Here is a 9,400-nt window from a genome sequence, read left to right as displayed (position 1 = left end):
CAGGAAGACCTGAGTTCAGATTCAGCCTCAGACTCTGACTAGCTGTGTGACCCTGGGCAAATCACCCAACCCTGCTGGCCTCAGTTTCCTCATCTGTAAAATGAGGTGGAGAAGGAAAGGGCAAACCACTCCAGTATCTCTGCCAAGAAAACCCCAAATCGGGTCACAGAGAGTCAGACACGGCTGAACAACAAGGATAAAAAGTAAAAGGTGGAATTGGCATTCAACCCTAGGCTCCTGAGCCCAAATCCAATGTCATGTCCATGCTGGCTAGCTCTCTGATCATCTCCTTCCACTTACTTGGGGCTTGAGAGAGAGAAGCAAGAAGGATTTGTGAAGCACCTACTATGTGCCAGGCGCTGTCCTAGGTGCTTTTTGCAAATATTATCTCAGAGAGACAGAGAGGAGGGGGAAAGAGAGAGAGAGAGAGAGAGAGAGAGAGAGAGAGAGAGAGAGAGAGAGAGGAGAGAGAGAGAGAGAGAGAGAGGCGGGAGAGAGAGGGGGGGGAGGAGAGAGAGGGGAGGACGGGGGGAGAGAGAGGGGAGAGCGAGAGAGAGAGAGAGAGAGAGAGAGAGAGAGAGAGAAACTTGCCCAGGGTCACACAGATAGTAAATTTCTGAGAGCTGGACTAGAACTTCTGTCTTCCTGACTCCAGGTCCAGTGTAAGCTGGGAGAGTGGCACGCCATAGTGATTGATAATAATAAATGTAATTTACGTAGCACTCTAAGATTTGCAAAGTCTTTTAAATGCATCACATCAACTGAACCTCACAACAGCCCTGTGTTATTATTCTTCAGATTCAGACACTTAGGCTCTCCAGGTCTGTGATTTATGCAGGGTCACAAAGATAGTACCTAAGGCAGGATTCGAACTCAGGTCTTCTTGGCTCCAACTCAAGTGGTCTAAGAATTAGGACAATATGGGAAAGGGCCTGGATCTGGGTTCAGAAAATTTAGAACTTATGAAATATGTGATCCTGGACAAGTACCCCCATCCCTGAGGGAACCTCAGTTTCCTCAGCTGTAAAATGGACATAGTTGGACTAGATGGTCTCTAAAGTCCTTTCCATCTCTAAAATTCTACAATCTGATCTCAAACCAAGCTTTTATAACTTTAATCATCAAAGTAGTCTTTAAATAATTTGTGATGGGATCTTTCTAAATGACATCCCTCTCTTGTCCCACACTCTGAAGCAATAGGCAAATGGACAGCATCATGATGTGGTGACAAGAATACTGAATTTGGATGGAGAGGACCTAGGTTCAAATCCTGGCTCAGCTGCTTACCTGGTCATATGACCCTGAGCAAGTCTTTCCCCCAATGGGTGTCAGATTCCTCATCTGTGAAATGAGGGGGTTGGACCATCTGACCACTTATATCCCTTGGTGTATACGGGATGTTCAGGGAGGCCTGGCACCTCTGGTGCGAGGGTTGCTGAATCCCTTTTAGGGCTGCTTGTCCATCTTTGGTGTTCACCGGTCACCCAGCTCTCACCTGTGGCTCCAAGAAGCTGTAACATGCCCAGTGGCCACACCCTGGTAAACTGTTTCGGTAGAGGGGCTAAGCCAGGTTGAGGGTAACCAAAGCATATCAAACCCATTGGTGAGTTAGGGGCTGTCTACCCCTCACATGTGAAGACTTCCCCTGGTGGAATGAGAACAACCTGTTCCAATGGCCATGCAGGCAGCTGAAGCAGGTGTTGTGGCGCGCTTAGAGTTTGGTCAGACATTAAAGACACCAAGGTCATTCACTGCATCCGGGCCATCACCAGTCCTCCTTACTCTTGTCCTGCCACTGGACTTCGATGACTCAGGAAGAGAGAGTGAGGCCAACCACTTACTACAAGTCTGCATCACTACAATTCAATTCACTAGCAAGTCAGCCAGGACGTCACAGGTCCAAGAATGAAGGACAAATAACAAAGTCTATCCCTTCCCTCTCTCAATCTATGATCTTATGGGCATGAATTCATCTTTTGTCAATGCCTCCAGTTCATGGTGAAGACTGATCATCATACTGGACTCCATGCACAGGGACTTCTGAGGGGAGGAGAACCCTCTGCCCCTAAGCAGAAAATGGACCCAAGATACCGACCTTTTTAAGCTCTTGACTATGTCTATGAGCCCCTCCCTGGTCTGTCAGATGTCGATTCCCACCATTATTTCCCAGCCTAGGAGCAGAGGATTTCTGGCTGCCGGGGACCTTAGAGATATTCTCAAATTTACAGAGGAGAAAAATGAAGTGTAACATGGGGAAATTCTTCTCCGCCCCTTCCTGACTCCTTCGAAATTTGCTGCTTCTAATCTGCTCTGGATGCGGCAAAGAAATAATCAAGCTTGCTCGAACAGAGCAAAAAGTAGGGGTCAGTAGGACCTAAGAATAAAGGAATTGGGGATATTTAGCCCACAGAAAGAAAGACTCAGGAAGGGATGTGATGTCTGTCTTTAAGTGATTGAAGGGATATCAAGAAACTATGCTTCCTCTGCAGAGATCCAGAGCACCGAACTAGGAGTAGGAGGCTTTGAAGAGACAGAGGAAGGCTTGATGTTTAAAAACAAAGACAAAAAGAACTTCCTAATAATGAGAACTATCTAATTCTCATACTAGCCCTATACCCCAAAGAACTCAAAGGAAATGGACGTATATGTACAACATTATTTACAGCAGCTCTTTTTTGTGGTAGCCAAGAACTGGAAGCTGAAGGGGTGTCCATCCATTGGAGAATGGCCGAACAAAGTATGGTCTATGAATACTATATGAGGGCAATGGAACACTTTGGTGCTGTAAGAGATGACAGAGGGGATGCTTTCAGGGAAATCTGGGAAGACTTGCACAAACCGATACGGACGGAAGTAAACAGAACTGGAAGAAGATTTATATAATTGCAAAGACAAATACACTGTAAATACAATTTTTTTTGAAAGACTTAAGAATTCTGATCGATGAAATGACCAACCCTGATTCCAAAATACCAAGGATTCAGTCTGCTGCCCACCTCCTCCCAGAGGTGTTGAATTCAGGGTAAATGAGACACACATTTTAGAGGCTAGCCAATGTAGGAATCTCTTTAGTTTGATGATGATTTTTGTTTCCAAACAAAAACAAAAAGCCTTTGTTTTTATTTTTTAATTGGTGGGGAGAAGGGAATTGAAGGTGAAAAAGACAAAATAGATGTTAATTAAAATTTTATTTTTTTATGAGAGCCGTCCAGAAGTGGATATTGGGATCCTTGGCACTGGAGGGAACCCAGAGATGGAGATAAGAAGTGCCAGATGTGGGAACCCAACTTAGCATCTCTGCCCCAAAACCATTGCTCTTTCCACTGTACCCCAGTGCATCTCTGCAACTGAATCAATTGGACATAGACTTACCTAGAGATGGGCCTCTCACCGCCAAGCCAGACAGCCGCCAGATTTTAGTGGACCAACCGCAATCATCCCCTTCCCCCAAAGGTGCCAAGAGGGCTAGTCAAAGGAAGACACACACAAAATCCATCACCGAGATCTACAATCGCCACCATTAACATCATATTTATTGTTACTTTGTTGTTCAGTAAAACATATACAGTTATATACAATATGCATGAATACAGAAGACTGCACTTTACATTTTAAAAAAAAAGGAAAGAAAAATAAACTCAATTTCATGAGCTCTCATTACAGTCTTCCAACCAAGCATTTCGGAAATGAATTTAACAAGAGTCAAAAAAAGAGAGAGAAAGAGAGAGAGAGAGAGAGAGAGAGCAGGATTGCCTAACACATATCAGAGTTCTGCTCTTATATTTTACATGTGCAATTAGATTATCGGAAGAGTTGCTATTCAGTACAGAGTACCAGTGTCTGCAGGCTTCTGTTTTGTTTTGCTGTGGTTGAGTTTTTTTCTTTTCCCTATTAACCAAATTTAAAGAAATAACACCCTTTAGCTTAAGACTTGTAAAGCTGTCTGATTGGGGGTTGGGGAGGACAGGATTATGGAGAGCAGGAAGGTTCAGACCTTGGAACTCCAGAAGCCCAAACACCCATGGGCTAGGAGGAACAGGGCTGCTCAAACTGGCAACCTCATGGAAAAAGTCCAAGACAAAACCTGGGTTGCTGCATACCTTCCTTGAGCCATGGAGAAGAAAGGATTCTGGTAGAAAAAGAAGCCAGATCATCACTAGCCACTAGTTTTCCAAATCTCCATTGAGAATTTAAATAAAGGGGAGACTGAGACATGGAAGGAAAAAAAAAACAATTCCCATACCTGGAGTTAACTGATGGGGATTTTTTTTACCCCTTTCCTTAAATATTGGGAGAGAAACAGAGCTGGCAAGCTTGGCAGGTCTATCGTGGGCCACACATCTCTTCTCGGAGGGAATCCTGAACACCCAGTCTCTAGGGGAGGCTGTCTAGGGATCTTGGGCCCCTAGGATGGTGAGAATCCTTCCCAAATCAGACAGAAACCAAAAAAGGAGATGAATGGGGGGAGGGGAGGGAGATGGGGATGAGAGGGGGTGATGCTCCTCCCCTTCCCATCTGCAAAAGTTCTTTGAAATGAACAATATCTCAAGTGTAAATAAGTCCTTCCCCACCCCCCACCAATCCTGCCCCTACCCCCACCCCCCCAAAAAAGAAACCAGGCTCTAAGAGGGAAGAGATTTGCAGTAAACTCTTTAAATCTTGTGACCTGGGCAATGGAGCATTTAACCATTTCGGCTCACTCATTCTAAATCAGGATTGATATTTTTCTGGGGGGTGGGGGTTCAGGCTAAGAGATGATCTGTCACTTCTTATTTGACCCCAGCATGGTATCTGGCACCCCACTAGCCCACCAGTAGCCTAGGGCACCATAAGGCTTCATTACTGGCATCAGTGCCTTCTTCCCAACATCTGTTGGGCCCTTGCCTGCCAGGCCCCAGGTGACAGAACCCAACCTGGTCATCAGGACCATTGCCATCCACTAACACACACTCTGATAAGAAGCAAAGTGAACCCTGGGCTTGTCTGGGCTACACTGATCAGCTCACTTGTATCAATCACCCCTAACGCTGGGCCTCTGCCAAGGGCACCGAGCCATCCCACAACCAAACATTTTCAGAGGGGAGGAGGGGAGAAACACAAAAAGGAGTGGGGAGGAGTCCCAGGAGTTAAAATCAACTTGTTCTCTCTCCATCTCAACTCATGGTTCTCTAAATCCCAACATCGAAGAAGGATCCAAGCCACTCGACTCACTGTCCCGACCTAGCATTTCTTTAAGACATTGTCAGTCTTTACAAGAGGTGGCTTTGGGGAGAAGGGGCCCCAACTACCCAAAGAACAAAAAGACCATTGCCCCACTTTACCTGCCCACACCCAACAGGGTGGAAAGTGTTCAGAACTTGATGAAAACAGTATTCTTTGTTTGTGGGTTGGTTTCATGGTGGGAGCAGAAGGGTGTGACAGTAGGGACCATCAGGGTGGTGGCCAGTGTGGGGAAGTCCAGCCAAGCCATTCCTCCTCTCTGGGCCCCAGATGGGGAGGGCTGGACTAAATCAAGGGTTCTTAAACCGAGGTCCATGGAAAGATTTCAGGGGGTCGGTAAACTTGGATGGGAAAAAAATGACATCTTTATTTCAATATAATAGATTTCCTTTGTAATCCTATGCATTTAATTTTATGCATTTCAAGGCAGGATTCTGAGAACAGGTCCCTTTCTCCAGACTGTTGCCCAAGGGGACCTGGTCTAGATTAACCCTCTAGGGCTCCTCCCAGTTCCAAAATCCTATGATGCCTTTACAAGAAGCCTCCCCCACCCCCATTCAACTACCCCTTCGGCAGTAGAAACTGGGCTGGTGCCCAGGGTGTCCAGAGCTGTCAGTCACAAAAATTCAAGTTACAATTATTTCTGAGGACAGAGGGCCAAAGCCTGAAAAGCTCTTTTGACCCAAAACCGAAGGAGGTGGCAGAAAGGAGGGAAGAGAATTAGGATTTCACTGAATTTTGAGATTCCTCACAGAAGTCAAACCCTTGATGACTACAAGAGAAAACATCATTCAGAAATTAAAATAATAAGGGTTTTTTAGTGAAGTCCTGGCAACAGCAGGGAAATGCCCTCAGTTTCCAAACCATTTGTACTGGGAGGCAGGGATCCTGTAAGGTCCTCACGGACCTGACCCAGGTCCTAAGTTGGGGAGGGAGAGTATCTTTAACATACCCTTTACCTAGCTCTGTTCTCCTCTCTTCTGCCTACATTGTGGGGAGTCATGGTATCATGGCCTCCCGGTTATAATCTAGAACTCTGCAGATGAAGGAGTCCCCCAGCCCCATCTGTACCTGGGCAGACTGTGGGCACCACAGCCTGATGATGCTATGGGTGGCGGGAAGCCAGGAAGACTGACTTTCCCTCTACCGCATCTCTCCCATAATTCCTCTTGCTGTTCCTGCCCCCTGCCTCTCCAAGGTCTAGAGAGAATTGGGGAAGCCCCACAGCTCCAAGTTAGGCCTTCCCTCTCTGGGATGCCTGCTGTCTCTGAGCTGTGACTGCAGACTGCAGGGAGTAGGGACCAATGGGAGCCAAAGCAGGACTCCTCTATCCTCCTCCTTCCTTGTCTTGGGGTGCCAGGGCTCCCCAAGGGCTGCTCTTCAGAAGGCAAAAAGAAAGAGAATGGTAAGGCCCTGAGTCAAGCAACCAACAGCCTGTGGACCAGAGAAGGCTGGGATGTTCATGCTTTAATGGAATGGCACTTTGCAAACCGATTTTCAAGAAGAAAGAAGAAACAACAAGGCCCTTTTTTGAGGAACACAAGGGAGAAGTAGAGGAGAACTAGCTGCGTCCCTGACATCTGTTGTTCCCTTTTCCCCATTGTCCTTAAAGAAACAAAGGTCTCCTCCCCTTAGGTCAAGCAATCCTTCCCATCTAAAAACAGTAAAAAGGAGAGGAGCAGAGACTGGCCAAGAGGGCCTGGGATGGTGGTTCCTAGGTGGAGGGGAGCCCATGACCCCAGCTCCTCCAGCTCTGGTCTGTGGATGAGGAGGAGGAAGATGGTAGATTAGCTCCCTGTGGTACTGGGCATTGGGAGATCAGTCTCTTTTCCCCAAAATCATAGTCAAAGAGCAGGGCTCACCTGCAAGCTTGGCTTCCTAAGAATACAGTTTATAAAAGAAAGACTGAAAATAAAAGGAAAGAAAAGGAGAGAAGAGAGAGGAGAGGAATTAGGAGAGGAATTAGGAGAGGAGAGGAAACAGCCCCCAATGGCACCATTCACGTAGGCTGTTCTCTTCCCAAAGGTAGTGGATAGGTGAGGTGGGCCAATAAAGAGGAATGGCCAGCTCCACCATGAGAGGAAGAGGAGAGCCAAGGACCAAGGGTATTCCTATTAACAAAAATATCTATGTTTTCTTAGGAAATGGACAAAAAGAAAAAACCCATCAGAGGCTGGACTCCATGGCTAGAGCATTAACTGTTTGGTTTCTGTCTGATGGAGGGCAGCAGACGAAAGTCCAGTGTTGGTAAAGAATGTGGTGATAATTGTTTCCACCGGCATTATTCCGGTACCACTGTACTCCAGGATTTCCATTTTAGTAAGCACTGAACAAAGCGAAAGGAGAGAGAGACAGAGAGAGATGGAGGAAGGGAGAGAAGAAAGAGGGAGGGAAGGATACAAGGAGAGAGGAAAGAGAGAAAGACACAGAGAGGGGGATGGGAGAGAAAGGGGGAGGGACAGGGGGAGAGAGAGAGGGAGAGAGAAAGGGAGAGAGAGAGAGAGAGAGAGAGAACAGAGTCTTTTTTTTCTTATTATGACATACACCACTCAGACACATAGAAAGATGAAATGGGGGAGCCTTCATCTAAAGGTGTATGCCAAGATTACAGAATAATGGGAAAGAAATCTCTAGCAGGAAAAAAAAATTAAGCCAAAGTGTGCTAACTGCAGAAGGGTTAACACTGGTAACATACTGTGGCAGACGATTAAAAAAAAATCTGAGGTTTACTTTAAATTAACCCTTTCCAGTCCATGTGCCACTAAGCAGGTACCAACCTAGAAAAAAATAGTTCCCCCAGCAGTAGCGGCCCTTTCAAATTAAAAAGTGAAGCAGGGGGCGGGAGCAAAGGGGTCGGGGGCCGGGGTGGGGAAGGAGGAGGTGGGAGATGACCAGAAGGGACAAATCTTTCTTTTGCGTTTCAAGTGAGGGCAGCCACGAAAGTCCCGAATCTGTTGGAGATGTCCGAGTGCAGGGATCTCCACGTGGGCACCGAGGTCCTGCCCTTCGCCTCGCTCACGTCATCCGTGCAGTGGACGGAGAGGCACTGCAGGTGGCTGCCGGTCTGCGCCGCCGCCGACGTCTTGTTCGGGGGGAGATCGTGGCCTGGAAAGGGTTAACAAGCAAAAGTCACTCCAAAATTCAGCTCAGGAAAACCGAGACCGAGCACATTTGGGGGCTGGCTGGGGGTTAGGGGAACGGTCAGACCGCTGGGGATGCGGAGAGGCGGCGAGCGGCGTTTGGGTTTTTCAGCCAATCTTCTCAATCAGAACCAGGGATATTTTCTCTCTCTCTCTCTCTCTCTCTCTCTCTCTCTCTCTCTCTCTCTCTCTCTCTCTCTCTCTCTCTCTCTCTCTCTCTTTCTCTCTCCCTCCCTCCCTCCCTCTCTCCGTCTCTCTTCCCCTCTCCCTCTCCCTGTCTCAATCTCTCTCTCTCTCTCTCTCTCTCTCTCTCTCTCTCTCTCTCTCTCTCTCCTGTGTCCTTTTCTCTCTCCCCCGTATTATACCTATTATACATATATGCATATTATACCTAGTGTATGTGTATGCACACATGTATATGTGTGTGTAAAGGGAGAGGTATATAGTCTTTTATATATAGATATGGTCTTATATATACACATATGCTTACATTCATATATTTATAAATATGTTTTTAATATATGCATTTGTCATTCACCCCATTTGGACTGTGTGGATTTTGGGGTTTTTTTCAAAGATACTGGAATGTTTTTCCTTCTCCAGATCGTTTTACAGATGAGGAAACTGAGGCAAACAGGATTAAGCGACTTGCCCAGGGTCACCTAGCTAGGAAGTATCTAAAGCCGGATTTGAACTCATGAAGATGAACCTCCCTGACTCCAGGCCCAGTGTGCCACATACATACTAGAAAGTGGACATATATACTTGGAAAATACATTCTTATCCTTAGGAAATGGACAAAAAGAAATTGAAGTATTCACTCAGTTCATCACCAGCCATGTTTTAAGCACCTACTAAGTGCCACACATTCTGTTGCATATGAAGCAGGATACAGAGACAAAACACTTTCTCCCCTCAGGGAGCTTCCTTTGAAAGACTTTGAAGGCCATATTCCTTGTCCCTACCCTACCCACTGCTCAAAGCAGGCCCAACAGCCTCAAAGCCAACCAGTCACCGTCTGTCTGCCTGTCTGCATCCTA

General features: G+C 46.6%; 1 protein-coding gene across 2 annotated transcripts in view; it reads right to left on the bottom strand.

Annotated features, from left to right (window-relative positions):
- Positions 1 to 3,506: 3,506 nt before the first annotated feature.
- Positions 3,507 to 9,400, bottom strand: part of MN1 (MN1 proto-oncogene, transcriptional regulator) — a 67,937-nt gene continuing 62,043 nt past the window's right edge. For both annotated transcript variants that reach the window (XM_036741414.1, XM_036741415.1), the window contains exon 2: positions 3,507 to 8,325. In XM_036741414.1, coding sequence (XP_036597309.1) covers positions 8,141 to 8,325 — 185 coding nt within the window. In that variant the 3' untranslated portion in view covers positions 3,507 to 8,140. The remainder of the gene's footprint in view (positions 8,326 to 9,400) is intronic.

The sequence above is a fragment of the Trichosurus vulpecula genome, chromosome 1 (assembly GCF_011100635.1).
Source record: "Trichosurus vulpecula isolate mTriVul1 chromosome 1, mTriVul1.pri, whole genome shotgun sequence".
Taxonomy (NCBI): Eukaryota; Metazoa; Chordata; class Mammalia; order Diprotodontia; family Phalangeridae; genus Trichosurus; species Trichosurus vulpecula.
Note: the sequence above shows the minus strand (reverse complement) of the source record. Positions and strands in the feature narration are given on the sequence as shown.